This window comes from Lonchura striata, chromosome 35 (genome assembly GCF_050655825.1).
Source record: "Lonchura striata isolate lonStrDom1 chromosome 35, ASM5065582v1, whole genome shotgun sequence".
Classification (NCBI taxonomy): domain Eukaryota; kingdom Metazoa; phylum Chordata; class Aves; order Passeriformes; family Estrildidae; genus Lonchura; species Lonchura striata.
The window spans coordinates 2258259-2275175 of NC_140737.1; the positions used below are offsets into that span (position 1 = coordinate 2258259).

The 16917-nt window shown below is 53.3% G+C and overlaps 2 protein-coding genes across 2 annotated transcripts in view; one reads left to right on the forward strand and one right to left on the reverse strand.

The window, feature by feature from the left end:
• The window catches only part of LOC144247634 (uncharacterized), a 748886-nt gene that overhangs the window by 105452 nt on the left and 626517 nt on the right, over positions 1-16917 (forward strand). The gene's annotated exons all lie outside the window — the stretch shown is intronic.
• On the reverse strand, positions 10902-14821 carry LOC146764250 (uncharacterized). Its single transcript, XM_085565252.1, is given in 1 exon segment — positions 10902-14821. A coding segment is annotated over 1 exon segment (1803 nt). The 5' UTR covers positions 14134-14821; the 3' UTR covers positions 10902-12330.

Genomic DNA, 16917 nt, shown 5'->3' on the forward strand with positions numbered 1-16917 from the left:
TTCCCAGGAGAACTCTCTCTTTTTATTAATTATCTAGAGAGTGGGAACCGATTATGGTCCATGTTATGTCTCACTGTACTTTGTTCAAGTTAGGTGGTAAGATTCTGAATGTTTGAAAATGTCTTCATTTTAAATTTTGTGCGTATTTTTTTTTTCCTTTCTTTTTTTATTTTATAGTAGCATAATAGTAGTAGCTTAATAAAGTTTTTCCCTTGTTCTTAAGCTTCAGTCTGCTTTGATCTGTTCTCGACCACATTGTGATTACAACATAATGTAGAGTAATGTTTTTATTCCATAACTGTTATAGAAATATACAATATGTAATAAAAATAAATTAATTGCTAGTTTTCCTTATTCCTTCAATTTTCTCTTCACTTTTCTATTCTTATTCTTCTTATGGTTCTTTTCCTACTCTTTTCTATTCTTCTTCTTCTTTGCTACTTCTATGTATTTTTATATTCTTATTCCTATTCCTATTCTTCTTCGACATATTTTGAAATTCTTATTCCTATTCCTATACTTTTTCTTCTGCATATATTGAAATTCCTATTCCTAGTACTCTTCTAAGTATTTCTAAATTCTTATTACTATACTTCTTCTATCTACTCTTAAATAATCATTCTATGTCTTGTCTTTTTAGTCTTCATCTTTGTCTTCTTCCTCTTTGCTGTCTTCATCTTCTTCATCCTATTTGTCTTCACCTTCTTCATTGTCTTCATCTTCTTCACAGTCTTCATCTTCTTCATCTGCTATGTCGTCTTTGCCCTCTTTTTCTGTGTCATTGTCTTCATCTTTGTCTTTGTCGTCTTTGCCATTGTCCTGGAGCGGTTTGTGCTCAGAGTCAGTTCCAGGAGCCTCTGCTTTGTGCCCCAGAAGTGGTTGCTGCACCTTCCAGCCCGGGGCCGGGTGTGTGCGGGGCAGGGATGGGGGAGCTTTGGGCTCTTTGGGTGGGCATTTTCCAAGCCCCACTGCCCAGGCCTTCGTGGCTCTGCCTGGTTGGGTTTTGCTTGGCTTGCTTGGCCCATCCAAAGGCTTTTCTCTTCCCTGGCTTGGAGGAGCTGCAGCAGCAATCTCTGAGCCCCTCGAGCCGAACCGGACAGCCGCTGCTCCGACACAGAGGAGCGGGACTGGCAGGAGAAGTCATCTTCATCTTCTTCCTGTTCTTCACCTTCCTTCCCCTCATCTTCTTCACCTTTCTCTGTGTCTCTTTCAGTCCTCAGAGCGTGGCCTGAGGCAGGGACAGCGGAACAGCCCCCGCAGCGCCCGCCTGAAGCGGGAGGGACGTTTCCTGGGGGCAGCCGGCTGCCCGCGGAGGGCCTGGGCTCCCAGCCGGGCAGGCCGGGGGCTGGGGGGGCTGTGCGGGGCAGGCGCCGGCCCTCGGCTGCACGGCTCCTGTGCCGGGCACTCAGCCCAGGCCTCCCGAGGGACGGGCACTGCGAGCCCCTCTGACACAAAAACTTTCCACTTGTCCACATTCTTTTCTTTGTCCTGTTCTGGGGGCAGCTCCAGGAGGCTCACATTGTCCCACTCGTCATCCTCTGGGTACAAGGGCTTGGCCAAGATCACATGCTTGGGCCAGTTCTCCTGCATGAGCCCCGTGTTGCTGTCATTTTCCCAGTTGGAGAGTCCTGAGGGTCTGCTGCCATTCCCTCTGGAAACGTTTTGGCCAACGTATTCTTCCCAGTCTGAAATTTCTGCATAGCTGACGACATCTCCTCCGGACAGCACTTGCTCAATGCATTCTTCCCAGTCCGAGGGGTCTTGGGAGCTGCTGACTTCTCCCTGGGACAGGTCTTGGTCCAAATATTTTTCCCAGTCAAAATGTTGGTGGTAACTCGTGACTTCCCCGTGGGGCAGATCATCCTCCGTGCATTCTTCACTGTAGGACGCTTCCTGGGACAGCTCAGGGTCTCCAAGCAGGAAAGGCTCCAGGTCATGCAAGAATTGCCAACTTTTGTTTTCCTCATCGGAGCCGTCCATCCTCTCCTGCACTGCCAGCTCTGACCACACTGCTGCCTCCTCAGCAGCTCCGGACGGGGCAGCAGCTCCCGGCTCGGCCTCCCTGGGACTGCCTGGGGCAGGGGAGGCGCTGGGCAGGGCAGGGGCTGCCTCTGCTGCCACCTCTGTGCCCACGGGGCTGGCAGAGCTGGGCCCCTCTGGGGGAAGAGCTGTGCTGTCCTCGGGACTAAGCTTGCTGGCCAATTCCACTTTGGACTGCCCCTCAGCAATCAGACTGTACCCTGAAGAGAGCATGATGTCCTCTCCTGCAGGGGACAGCTTCTCCTCTCTCGTGCTGTCCCCTTCAGAGACCTCAATGTCCTCTTCCACTGGGGACAGCTCCTGGTCACTCATACTGTCCTCGGGAATGTTCTCGATGTCTTCTTCAACTGAGGACAGCTCCTGGTCACTCTCACTGTCCTCGGGAATGTTCTCGATGTCTTCTTCCACTGAGGACAGCTCCTGGTCACTCTCACTGTCCTCTGGAATGTTCTCGATGTCTTCTTCCACTGAGGACAACTTCTGGTCACTCATGCTGTCCTCTGGAATGTTCTCTATGTCTTCTTCCACTGAGGACAGCTCCTGGTCACTCTCACTGTCCTCTGGAATGTTCTCGATGGCCTCTTCCACTGAGGACAGCTCCTGGTCACTTGTGCTCTCTTCTGGAGCAACCTCGATGTCTTCTTCCACTGAGGACAGCTCCTGGTCACTTGTGCCATCCTCTGGAGCAACCTCGATGGCCTCTTCCACAGAGGAGAGCTCCTGATCACTTGTGCTGTCCTCTGGAATGTTCTCAATGGCCTCTTCCACTGGGGACAACTCCTCGGCACTTGTACCATCCTTTGGAAAAATCTTGATGGTTTTTTCCCCTGAGGACAGCTCCTGGTCGCTTGTGCTGTCCTCTGGAATGTTCTCGAGGGCCTCTTCCACGGAGGACAGCTCTGGGTCACTTGTGCTGTCCCATGGAATATCTTCAATTGCCTCTTCCACAGAGGACAGCTCTGGGTCACTTGTGCTGTCCCATGCAAAATCATCACTTGCCTCTTCCACTAAGGACAGCTCCTTGTCTCTTGTGCTGTCCTCTGGAATGTTGTTGATGGCCTCTTCCACGGAGGACAGCTCTTGCTCATTTCTGCTGTCCTCTGGAACAACCTCGACGTCCTCTTCCACTGAGGACAGCTCCTTCTCTCTTGTGCTGTCCTCTGGAATGCCCTCAAGGGACTCTTTCACTGGGGACAGCTCCTGGTCACTTGTGCTGTCCCATGGGATGTCCTCAATTGCCTCTTCCACTGAGGACAGCTCTGGGTCAGTGTTGCTGTCCCCTGGAGGGAGCTCGATGGCCTCTTCGACCTGGGACAGCTCCTCGTCACTGGATGAGGAACAAGTCTGGGTGTTCTTCTCCTCCTTCACTGAGCCCAGTGGGTTCTCCAAAGAACTGGAGCTGACATCGTCCTCCCAAGGGAGCAGCTCTTGGTTTCCCAAATCTTCCCCTTGGGACAGGAGAGGCTCAGAGGGCTCCTCGTCCTCCTCAGCAGCTCCAGCCGGGGCAGCAGCTGCCGGCTCGGCCTCCGTGGGACTCTGCAGGGAAGGAGAGGCGCTGGTCAGGGCAGGCACTGCCTCTGCTGCCACCTCTGTGTCCGCGGGGCTGGCAGAGCTGGGCCCCTCTGGGGGACAAGGCTGAGGCTCCTCGTCCCTCACTGGGCACAAGGGTCTGTCCCAGATCTCAGAGCTGATGTTGTGTCCCCATTGGGACAGCTCCTGCCTGCTCACATCTTCCCCCCTTTGGGACAGCTTTCGCTCACTCACATCATCCCACTGGGGCAGCTCTTGGGCTGCAGCGTCTGGTCCTTGGCACAGCTCCCTGACACTGCTGTCTCCCACTTGGGACAATTCCAGCTCTCTCCTGTCTTCCCATTGGGACATGTGGGAGTGTACACCTTGTCCCCATGCTGAGAGGTCTTGGTACCTCTCACCTTCCCTCTGGGAATGCTCTTGGGCATCATCCCCTTGGGAATCCTCTGGGACACTCAGATCTCTCTGCAGGGACAGCTCGTGGCACCTCTCGTCTTCTCCCCATCCCATCTCCTACCGCCCACTCACATTTATTTTCCACTGGGAAATCTCTTGGGTTGTCACACATTCTTCCCTCTCCCACCCCTCTTGGTACATCTCACTGTCCTCCTCCCACTGGGACAGCTCCTGAGCTCTGATGGTTTCTTCCCCTTCATTGAGCGCTTGGTGTGTCCCCCCTCTGGACTGGGAAACTTCCCAAACTCCCACACGTACCTGGCCTTGGTACAGCTCTTGGCTGCTCCAGGCTCCCCACCGGGACATTTCTTGGGCTCCTGGAACTTCTCTCCTGCAGGTCTCTTCCACATCTTCTCTCCGGGAAAGCTCTCGGTCCATTTTCACGAAGAGCCTCTCCTCCTCCTCAGGCTGTGACAGTGGCAGGACTGAGCTGCCCACTGCCCCTGACCACGGCTCACTGGTGGCTTCCAGCCAGCTGGGCAAGGTGCTTTGGGACCGGGAGGTGGAGTTGGCTTTGTCCTCGTCGCTGTCTCTGTCTGTCGCTGTCGGCCGCTGTCGCTGTCGGCGTCTGGCGCAGAGACAGGGAGCTGCGTCCTCCTCAGAGAGCGGCTCTCCTGGGACTGGGCACCCCAGGGCTCTGCGCCCCTTGGAGACCCTCAGCCCGGGCGGGGCTCCCTGATGTCACAAGGGTCTCTGGCCACCACCACGTCCCACATCACAAAGGGCCGTGACACCATGTGCCGTGTCACAAAGGGCCACCCCCGGCACCCCAACAGCACTGGAGCAGACAGGAACCTGTTGCAGTTTATGTTTATTTCATTAAGTTATTGTTAAGTGGTACATTTTTTTGACTTCCCATGGTTTTACCTAGTTGTTTTTTTTCCCTATGTTGCACACTCCCTTTAAAGGTGTCCCTCAATTATTCCCCTCCCTTTGTCCCAGTCCCTTCCCTGCCTGTCCAGGCAACCCTGCCACTTTTTCCTGAATGTTCCCTGCCACTCAGCCCCTGGGCCACTCCCTGATTGAGATCCTGTCGTGGTTTGATGAGGATAAAGAATTTTATTGGAAAGAAGAGGTCAGTTTGGATACTGACCACTTGAAGGTGGACACGCCTCTGTGAACAGAGAGGTGTTAAAAGCAGAATTCCCAGGAGAACTCTCTCTTTTTATTAATTATCTAGAGAGTGGGAACCGATTATGGTCCATGTTATGTCTCACTGTACTTTGTTCAAGTTAGGTGGTAAGATTCTGAATGTTTGAAAATGTCTTCATTTTAAATTTTGTGCGTATTTTTTTTTTCCTTTCTTTTTTTATTTTATAGTAGCATAATAGTAGTAGCTTAATAAAGTTTTTCCCTTGTTCTTAAGCTTCAGTCTGCTTTGATCTGTTCTCGACCACATTGTGATTACAACATAATGTAGAGTAATGTTTTTATTCCATAACTGTTATAGAAATATACAATATGTAATAAAAATAAATTAATTGCTAGTTTTCCTTATTCCTTCAATTTTCTCTTCACTTTTCTATTCTTATTCTTCTTATGGTTCTTTTCCTACTCTTTTCTATTCTTCTTCTTCTTTGCTACTTCTATGTATTTTTATATTCTTATTCCTATTCCTATTCTTCTTCGACATATTTTGAAATTCTTATTCCTATTCCTATACTTTTTCTTCTGCATATATTGAAATTCCTATTCCTAGTACTCTTCTAAGTATTTCTAAATTCTTATTACTATACTTCTTCTATCTATTCTTAAATAATCATTCTATGTCTTGTCTTTTTAGTCTTCATCTTTGTCTTCTTCCTCTTTGCTGTCTTCATCTTCTTCTTCCTATTTGTCTTCACCTTCTTCATTGTCTTCATCTTCTTCACAGTCTTCATCTTCTTCATCTTCTATGTCGTCTTTGTCCTCTTTTTCTGTGTCTTTGTCTTCATCTTTGTCTTTGTCGTCTTTGCCATTGTCCTGGAGCGGTTTGTGCTCAGAGTCTGTTTCAGGACCCTCTGCTTTGTGCCCCAGAAGTGGTTGCTGCACCTTCCAGCCCGGGGCCGGGTGTGTGCGGGGCAGGGATGGGGGAGCTTTGGGCTCTTTGGGTGGGCATTTTCCAAGCCCCACTGCCCAGGCCTTCGTGGCTCTGCCTGGTTGGGTTTTGCTTGGCTTGCTTGGCCCATCCAAAGGCTTTTCTCTTCCCTGGCTTGGAGGAGCTGCAGCAGCAATCTCTGAGCCCCTCGAGCCGAACCGGACAGCTGCTGCTCCGACACAGAGGAGCGGGACTGGCAGGAGAAGTCATCTTCATCTTCCTCCTGTTCTTCACCTTCCTTCTCCTCATCTTCTTCACCTTTCTCTGTGTCTCTTTCAGTCTTCAGAGCGTGGCCTGAGGCAGGGACAGCGGAACAGCCCCCGCAGCACCCGCAGCGCCCGCCTGAAGCGGGAGGGACGTTTCCTGGGGGCAGCCGGCTGCCCGCGGAGGGCCTGGGCTCCCAGCCGGGCAGGCCGGGGGCTGGGGGGGCTGTGCGGGGCAGGCGCCGGCCCTCGGCTGCACGGCTCCTGTGCCGGGCACTCAGCCCAGGCCTCCCAAGGGACGGGCACTGCGAGCCCCTCTGACACACAAACTTTCCATTTGTCCACATTCTTTTCTTTCTCCTGTTCTGGGGGCAGCTCCAGGAGGCTCACATCGTCCCACTCGTCGTCCTCTGGGTACAAGGGCTTGGCCAAGATCACATGCTTGGGCCAGTTCTCCTGCACGAGCCCCGTGTTGCTGTCATTTTCCCAGTTGGAGAGTCCTGAGGGTCTGCTGCCATTCCCTCTGGAAACGTTTTGGCCAACGTATTCTTCCCAGTCTGAAATTTCTGCATAGCTGACGACATCTCCTCCGGACAGCACTTGCTCAATGCATTCTTCCCAGTCCGAGGGGTCTTGGGAGCTGCTGACTTCTCCCTGGGACAGGTCTTGGTCCAAATATTTTTCCCAGTCAAAGTGTTGGTGGTAACTCGTGACTTCCCCGTGGGGCAGATCATCCTCCGTGCATTCTTCACTGTAGGACGCTTCCTGGGACAGCTCAGGGTCTCCAAGCAGGAAAGGCTCCAGGTCATGCAAGAATTGCCAACTTTTGTTTTCCTCATCGGAGCCGTCCATCCTCTCCTGCACTGCCAGCCCTGACCACACTTCTGCCTCCTCAGCAGCTCCGGACAGGGCAGCAGCTCCCGGCTCGGCCTCCCTGGGACTGCCTGGGGCAGGGGAGGCGCTGGGCAGGGCAGGGGCTGCCTCTGCTGCCACCTCTGTGCCCACGGGGCTGGCAGAGCTGGGCCCCTCTGGGGGAAGAGCTGTGCTGTCCTCGGGACTAAGCTTGCTGGCCAATTCCACTTTGGACTGCCCCTCAGCAATCAGACTGTACCCTGAAGAGACCATGATGTCCTGTACTGCAGGGGACAGCTTCTCCTCTCTTGTGCTGTCCCCTTCAGAGACCTCAATGTCCTCTTCCACTGGGGACAGCTCCTGGTCACTCATACTGTCCTCGGGAATGTTCTCGATGTCTTCTTCCACTGAGGACAGCTCCTGGTCACTCTCACTGTCCTCTGGAATGTTCTCGATGTCTTCTTCCACTGAGGACAGTTCCTGGTCACTCATACTGTCCTCTGGAATGTTCTCTATGTCTTCTTCCACTGAGGACAGCTCCTGGTCACTCTCACTGTCCTCTGGATTGTTCTCGATGTCCTTTTCCACTGACGACAGCTCCTGGTCACTTGTGCTCTCTTCTGGACCAACCTCGATGTCTTCTTCCACTGAGGACAGCTCCTGATCACTTGTGCTCTCTTCTGGAGCAACCTCGATGGCCTCTTCCACTGAGGACAGCTCCTGATCACTTGTGCTGTCCTCTGGAATGTTCTCAATGGCCTCTTCCACTGGGGACAACTCCTCGGCACTTGTACCATCCTTTGGAAAAATCTTGATGGTTTTGTCCACTGAGGACAGCTCCTGGTCGCTTGTGCTGTCCTCTGGAATATCCTTGAGGGCCTCTTCCACGGAGGACAGCTCTGGGTCACTTGTGCTGTCCCATGGAATATCTTCAATTGCCTCTTCCACTGAGGACAGCTCTGGGTCACTTGTGCTGTCCCATGCAAAATCATCACTTGCCTCTTCCACTAAGGACAGCTCCTGGTCTCTTGTGCTGTCCTCTGGAATGTTGTTGATGGCCTCTTCCACTGAGGACAGCTCTTGCTCATTTCTGCTGTCCTCTGGAACAACCTCGACGTCCTCTTCCACTGAGGACAGCTCCTTCTCTCTTGTGCTGTCCTCTGGAATGCCCTCAATGGACTCTTTCACTGGGGACAGCTCCTGGTCACTTGTGCTGTCCCATGGGATGTCCTCAATTGCCTCTTCCACTGAGGACAGCTCTGGGTCAGTGTTGCCGTCCCCTGGAGGGAGCTCGATGGCCTCTTCGACCTGGGACAGCTCCTTGTCACTGGATGAGGAACAAGTCTGGGTGTTCTTCTCCTTCACTGAGCCCAGTGGGTTCTCCAAAGAACTGGAGCTGACATCGTCCTCCCAAGGGAGCAGCTCTTGGTTTCCCAAATCTTCCCCTTGGGTCAAGAGAGGCTCAGAGGGCTCCTCGTCCTCCTCAGCAGCTCCAGCCGGGGCAGCAGCTGCCGGCTCGGCCTCCGTGGGACTCTGCAGGGAAGGAGAGGCGCTGGTCAGGGCAGGCACTGCCTCTGCTGCCACCTCTGTGTCCGCGGGGCTGGCAGAGCTGGGCCCCTCTGGGGGACAAGGCTGAGGCTCCTCGTCCCTCCCTGGGCACAAGGGTCTGTCCCAGATCTCAGAGCTGATGTTGTGTCCCCATTGGGACAGCTCCTGCCTGCTCACATCTTCCCCCCTTTGGGACAGCTTTCGCTCACTCACATTGTCCCACTGGGGCAGCTCTTGGGCTGCAGCGTCTGGTCCTTGGCACAGCTCCCTGACACTGCTGTCTCTCACTTGGGACAATTCCAGCTCTCTCCTGTCTTCCCATTGGGACATGTGGGAGTGTACACCTTGTACCCATGCTGAGAGGTCCTGGTACCTCTCACCTTCGCTCTGGGAATGCTCTTGGGCATCATCCCCTTGGGAATCCTCTGGGACACTCAGATCTCTCTGCAGGTACAGCTCATGGCACCTCTCATCTTCTCCCCATCCCATCTCCTGCTGCCCACTCACATCTATTCCCCACTGGGAAATCTCTTGGGTTGTCACACGTTCTTCCCTCTCCCACCCCTCTTGATACATCTCACTGTCCTCCTCCCACTGGGACAGCTCCTGAGCTCTGATGGTTTCTTCCCCTTCATTGAGCTCTTGATGTGTCCCCCATCTGGACTGGGAAACTCCCCAAACTCCCACACGTACCTGGCCTTGGTACAGCTCTTGGCTGCACCAGGCTCCATGCTGGGACACTTCTTGGTCTCCTGGACCTCCTCTCTGGCGGGTCTCTTCCACATCTTCCCTCTGGGAAAGCTCACGGTCCATTTTCACGAAGAGCCTCTCCTCCTCCTCAGTCTGTGACAGTGGCAGGACTGAGCTGCCCACTGCCCCTGACCACAGCTCACTGGTGGCTTCCAGCCAGCTGGGCAAGGTGCTGTGGGACCGGGAGGTGGAGTTGGCTTTGTCCTCGTCGCTGTCTCTGTCTGTCGCTGTCGGCCGCTGTCGCTGTCGGCGTCTGGCGCAGACAGAGCCAGGGAGCTGCGTCCTCCTCAGAGAGCGGCTCTCCTGGGACTGGGCACCCCAGGGCTCTGCGCCCCTTGGAGACCCTCAGCCCGGGCGGGGCTCCCTGATGTCACAAGGGTCTCCGGCCACCATCATGGCCCACATCACAAAGGGCCATGACACCATGTGCCGTGTTTTAAAGGGCCAGCCCCGGCACCCCAACGGCACTGGAGCATAGAGGAACCTGTTGCAGTTTATGTTTATTTCATTAAGTTATTGTTAACTGGTTCATTCTGTTATCCCGCCACGTTTTCCTCAAGTCGTTTTTTTTCCCCAACGTTGTACACTCCCTTTTATGCCTTCGCTCAAGTTATTCCCCTCCCTTTGTCCCAGTCCCTTCCCTGCCTGTCCAGGCAACTCTGCCACTTTCTCCTGACTGTTCCCTGCCACTCAGCCCCTTAGCCAACCCCTGATTGAAACCCCCACTTGGAAATCTCCTAATCCAGGTTGCCCCATTGTCCCCTGTGCCTTTCCCGATCCTGATGGTCCCACAGTGTTGATATAATCCTCTCACTCCTGCCGTGAGGATTCCCTGTTGCTTCGCTGTTTGTGCCCACCGCCTGATGTGGATCTGAGCAAAACCCCTTGCAAATGAGGATGAGTGGCTCTTTTTTATCCCGCTCTCTGCACCTCGAATAAACCTTCTCCATGGAAGCTGAAGGCATAGAGGCTCTTCCTTCCTCCTTTGCCTGGTCCCTGCCGTGGCTGTAAGAGCGTGCAGGGCAGAGCTTGCAGCTCTGCAGGTTCAGCCGTGGGCAAAGCCCAGTCCCCGGCTGTTGGCCGGTCCCGTCGTGGCTGCCGGAGCGCACAGAGCCAGCCCGGGTTCCGGGGGCTCGGGCAGGAGCTGGCCGGGAGCATCCCCGGAGCGGTGTCCTGGCGGGCCCTGCTGTGCCCCGAGCCCTGCGAGGCTTTGGCCCCGCTGGCCCACGGCAGCCCAGCCCCGCAGTGCTGAGCCCTGGCCGTGCGGGCTGCGCTGCCCAGGGCACGAGGAATTGGCCGCACGGCCGGGCCGGGGCTCGCTCCCTGCTGCCGGCCGGGCGCTGCCGAGGGCTCCCCGCCCGCCGGGGCCGGGGCCGGGCGCTGAGGGAGCGGCGCCGCCATCGCTGCCGCCCTCAGGGGCTCTGAGGGGAGCGCGGCTCCCGCCAGCCCCGCTCCGCCCGCACGGGCAGCGCAAACCTGGAGCACAAAGACACACGGCGCTGCCATTGTGTCCGTGCCCTTCCAATGCACCCGCACAGCGGCCCCGGGGCTGCGCTCGGCCGCGGCAGCAGCGCTCCAGGCCCGAGCTCTGTGGGATGTGACACTAAACCCACAGGCTTTAGTCTTCTTGGGAGAGACAAATGAATGTTTCGGTCTCCTTGGGATAGAAAACCGCTTTTGATTGAACTATTCTGTCGTACAGTGGTGTGAAAAAAATCATAAACACTAAACTGGCATAATTAGAGGTCCCTGAGGGTAAAAAGTCATAAACAAATAGTTAGCAACATCTCTACTAACAAAAGATTCAATAAAAGAAAAAGCTAGGCTATCAAAAATTTTCAGAGTCTTGTCACCTGTAGCTCTTGTCTTTTACCATGTTTAAATTTGTTTCCTGTGATCTTTTTTATTTTGGGCACAATGAAGCAAAACTGAGCAGCATCAGGGAAAAACCCCTAGCTGGGTCCAAGGCTTCAGAATGGTTGTGGAACTCCCGGAGGACTCGCACGCTTCAGCCGTGCACAAAAGCTCCTCTCCTTTCCGAGGCTGCATGGCAGCACACGGGGAGTAAAATCAGAGTTCCTCCTGATTTCCTACACTTGCCCTCCGTCATTTATCCAGCACCTTCTCCAAGTGCAGGGAGTGAGAGGAGACAGATCAAGTGTGGTTCTGGATAATCTGTTTTCTTGTTGCTTCTCTTTGGACTGCCACTTGTTGCTTTTGAGGGTTCCTCGCTGCTGTCCCCCGTCCCTCCCTGGCCCCCTGGGACCCGCCTGCTAGCTGTCCCCTCCAGGGCCGGGGTTTTCCGCGGTCCCGCTGCCCTGGGCTTACCAGGCAGCGTCTGGGTTAGCACGGCCCGAGCTGCGGCGTTGCCTCAGTTGCCACTAGGATTCGAGATAAAGAGACCAAGAGAAACCAATGGTATGCTTGTCCAGAGAGATTATATTGCCTGAACGGTAGCAGGGACCAAAGGCCCCGGGCTATTGCCCAGATACAGTTTTATGCAGCAAAATTAAGAGATAAGGTCTAAACAATAGAGGCAGTGTCCAGCTAAGGCACATCAGAACCACCCCAGAGGCCAGGTCCAATGGGAACTGCTCAGGGGTGGGGAGAAGGGGGTTTACAGAGGAATGCTGAAGCGGGACTTTCCCAAGACAGTGGAGCATACATAAATTTATCTTTTCCTTCAGTTTCTCATTCCCAAAGCCTTTCTAAAACAATGGGGCATACATGAATGTATCCTTTTCCTCAGTTTACCATTCCCAAGGCCTTTCCAAAACCTTCCTCCATGCTACCATGCCAGCATGATAGCTACAATTCCCCCTTCTTTACTTATTAAGAAGAACAGTGCCTTGGGAGAAAGTAAAACTGTGGCTCTTAAACTGCAGTGTCTTTCTGCTTGTCGTCTTCCCACCAATCGCTTTCCGTGTCGGCAGCAGCGATGAAAACTGGTGCAGAAGCCTTCAGCTTCGAGGTGATGACCTTGGAGATGATTCGCTTCAGAATCCCGAATGCTAACAGAACTAAAAACAATGCAACTAGAAAGTAAAGGATGTCTTTTAAAAGAATCACTTCCCACCCAGAAAGATCCCAATCTTTGAACAGATTTTTAAACCAATCCTCATTTTCTTGCTTCACACTCCCAATGAGGCTTCTCATTTCCTGAATGGACGAGTGGACACTCTGACCTTTAGATGACAGATCAAAACAACACAACCCATCAAATTCTTTACATCCATGACCATGTGCCAACAGGAAATCAATAGCTGCCCTATTTTGGAGGGTAGCATTTCTGGTTATTTCCTCATCTACCAGGAGGTCACTCAGGGCCACTGATGTTAAATTTGCCTGCTTGGTCACCCAGCATTCTAGATTGCCTAATTCACTCAATGCTTTGGCTGCCGCAACCCATGGTAAAAACCCAGATACGGCAACTCTTTTGGATTTTGCCCAATGGTAAATTTCTGCATCACAATGTTCATCAAATTGACTCGCACTCCGCTTAGTAATTTTTTTCTCACCTTTTGCTTGCCTAATTGGAATTTGGGTCATGTTGGGGGAAGCAAGGGTCAGATGCCCAAAAGTGCTTGGACCTCCAATAAGACGAGAGGGGATTCCTGGGTATGCTCTGTCCCCACAGATAAGAAACATTCCCTTGTCCAGCTTGCGTGGACGGAAATCAGTGGTGGATGCAAATTTCAGCTTATAGACAGCTGTGCACCATTGACCTGCTCTGAATTCTACCTTGTACTGTTTGACATGCTCATATAATTTTACTTCTTTGGTTGGGGAAAAATCAAATTGAATGCAAAATTCAGCTTTTGCAGAGCCTAGGAGTTCTAATTCCTGGGGCTCTCCCTTGGCAGTGGGCAAATGTGAGACCCATCCTTGCCACAAAATGAGGGGGTTTCGCACTGGTGCTTTAATTTGTCCTGCACCTTTAGGTATTTTATTTTCGTTCACCTGGTTTTGCAAATGGACCAGATCAATTGGAAACTCATCCTCCTTACTTGGCACCCCTATTAAACATGTGGACATTGGATTTTCTGCTGAGGCAGTGGACAAACACATATGATCTTGTTGCAAGGCTTGGGCTAGCCTGACCCATACATTTTTCTTGGGCTGTGGAACAATCCATGCATCCACTGTGGAAGGGTAGATGGCCATTCCCTGGAACCAAACGATGAGCAGGAATGTGGAAATTGACATTCTGCTAGTCTGAAAGAAAGATAAAATCATACAACAAAGTGAACTAACTCTGAAAAAGATACAATTTGCTCTGCCAGTATAAAGGAAAAAGATTCCCCACGCTCCCACTTTCCCCCCTTGTTGAGGAGGCCCTGCGGACCCAGGAGTCTAAGGGGTTGCTGCTGCTGAAGCAACCACCCTTTCCCGTGGCTTTATCACTGAGTCCTCTGTCATCAGCACAGCTTTCCTGGTGCACTCCTCGATGAGCTGATCGAGTGTGGGGGGAGGCGATGATGGAAGGGCCAGGATGACTCGCTGACAGGCTTCATTTGCATTTGCGGTGACAAGTTCTAATGTAAGTTGGTCTTGGAGCTCTGGATTTTGCACCCTCTTTTCCACAGAGGCTCGCACTCGATCCACAAAATCCATGAATGGTTCTGCAACAGACTGCTTCAAAGCGGTATAAGAAACAACAGGTTCTTTAGAAGGCATGTTAAAAAATGCACTTTCTGCTGCATCCCTGGACAGGTCCAACACTGCTCTGGGGATGCCTGCGGCTTGCTTTTCAGCTTGGCTCCAATCACCCTCACCCACTAGATGTTCTAAAGTGATTTCCTCATCCTCTATATCTGTGGAATGGCTTGGACTTTGCAAAATCTCTGGGAGGAGATGTCCTGCAATCCTTTTCCAGGTTCTTTCCCACAATCTAAACTCAGACTGAGGGAGCAAGCAACTGAAAAGACGTTTCAAGTCAGCAGGGACATATGTTTTGAAGCTTAGAGTAGCTTTTAAAATGCTCTTTAAAAAATCACTTCTTTCCCCAAACTCACGCTTTGTTTTGCAAAGTTCCCTAATACTATCCTATGAAAGGGGCTCCCATTTGGCATTCTGTCCCCTGGCATTATAGATCACAGGGGCCAGGAACGCAGGGTCGGTGTCACTGACCGCTTCCCGGTTCCTCGTGCTGACAGTCTCGGCACTGCCATTGTCAGGGAGACTGGGAGAGAGAGAGAGGGAGAGGGGCCGGCTTGTGTGGGAGTGGCCGCAGCCGGCGGGGCCATGTGGAGTGGGGCGGGGCCAGGGGATGGTGATGCAACTGCGAGAGGAGGAGCTGAGGGCTGGACTGCGGGCTGGAATGGGGGCTGGAATGTGGGTTGAGCCGGGGGCTGAATCGCCACAAGGGAGGAGGGGTTGGGATCGGGGACGGGCGAAGGGAGGGGTGCGAGGGCTGGCACAGGGAGCACAGGGAACACCGCGTGGCCGCCTCCATCTTGTGGGGGCTGCACGGGGGGGGGTTTGGGGTGGGGAGTGCAAAGCATGGATTTTCAGCTGCGGGAGCGAAAGCAGGAGATGGAGAAGGGTTAGAAACTAAATCTACATCTTCACGGTTAGTTTTTTCACCGCAGGGGGTGCGGGGGGACACAGGGGACGCGACGGGGCCCTTTTCTTCTCCCCGGGCGCCCTGAGTGTCTGCACTCTCTTTCACAACATTGTAAATGAACAAAAACATTCTCATAAAACCTTCTTTCACTGAGGGATCTCCTGCCTTTGTCAGCACTGCACCCACACGCTTCCAAAATCGTCTTTCTCTCACTACTTGCTCTGTTACCTCCGGAAAACTTACTGATAACCATCTGACAAACTCTTTCACAAGGCTCTTAGGAAATTTGACACCTGCTCTCTGCAGGGGTTCCTGAACTTGTTTATAAATCTCTTTCTGCTGTGTAGTCAGCGTAACACCCATCGCTGCCTTTAGAGCAAGTCTCAACCAGTTACTGCAACAAACCCCAAAGTTCTAAAGCGACGACGGAAACTCTCGTCATGCCTGCGCGCTGGTGTGTTCCCCCACGGGCACACGAGAGCCAATGTCTCCTGGCAGGGCCCCTGCCCCCCAGTACCGAGACTCACCCACCACCGTCCTTTAGACACCAACTGCAGCAACGGTTCCCGCATCCGCGGGCGGTTTCCCGGGTGTTGGGAGGTGACGCCCGCACTCGCGGAGACCGCACCGGACAGAAATAGGCGTCTGTCTCCACAGTGGGCTGCATGGAGAGGCAAATGCCTCACCACCAGCGTGATCCAAGAGCTTTTCCCCATGGAGCTGACAGCCTGCCTGATGGTTTATTCGCACCGCTCGCCACTCTGTCGCTCGCGGTGACGCTGCAAAGCGTCTGGAAAAGCTCCTAGCCAGTGCACTGTCCACAACGGCTGGGGCCTCACTCGCTCAGACCAATGCAAAGCCCAACGTTGGTGCGCCACTTGTTGCTTCTCTTTGGACTGCCACTTGTTGCTTTTGAGGGTTCCTCGCTGCTGTCCCCCGTCCCTGCCCCGGCCCCCCGGGACCCTCCGGCTAGCTGTCCCCTCCGGGGCCAGGGTTTTCCGCGGTCCCGCTGCCCTGGGCTTACCAGGCAGCATCTGGGTTAGCACGGTCCGAGCTGCGGCGTTGCCTCGGTCGCCGCTAGGATTCGAGATAAAGAGACCAAGAGAAACCAATGGTATGCTGTCCAGAGAGATTGTATTGCCTGAATGGTAGCAGGGACCAAAGGCCCCGGGCTATTGCCCAGATACAGTTTTATACAGCAAAATTAAGAGAGAAGGTCTAAACAATAGAGACAGTGTTCAGCTAAGGCACATCAGAACCACCCCAGAGGCCAGGTCCAATGGGAACTGCTCAGGGGTGGGGAGAAGGGGGTTTACAGAGGAATGCTGAAGCGGGACTTTCCCGAATGTTGTGGTTTGACACGGAAAGAGAATTTTTTCCGGAAGGAAGAGGTCAATTTAGATATTGACCAATTGAAAGTAGGCACGCCTCTGAGAACACAGAGGGGTTGAAAGCAGAATTCCCAGGGGAACTCGCTCTCTTTGGTTCCGGTCAGCGTGCAGTGCAAACCTCCCCTGCCCAGCCACGAGCCGGGTGGGAGAGGTGAAGCCCCATGGCCTGATGGAGGTAACTCCGAAGGGTGGAGGGACTGGAACCGGGCTGGCCCCTGCAGATGGAAATGTGGAAGAAATCTGGGATGTCTCCGTTCCCCCCTGCCCAGAGTTTCTCTCCCGACAGGGAGAGAGAATAGAGACAGTGGCAGTCAGCGGAGCGGGGGAAGCTGCAAGGTGCCCAGTTGTGTGGGAGTTGCTGGATGTCCGGGCATCGGGCCATCCCTGGGAGTTCGGACTTTTAACCCTTCCTTGAGAAATGAAAGCTTGTGAATTTTTCCTTCCCCTCCTCGGTTTGAAAGAGAGGAAGAGGGACACCTTGGACCCTGTGATGTTGGAAGGAGG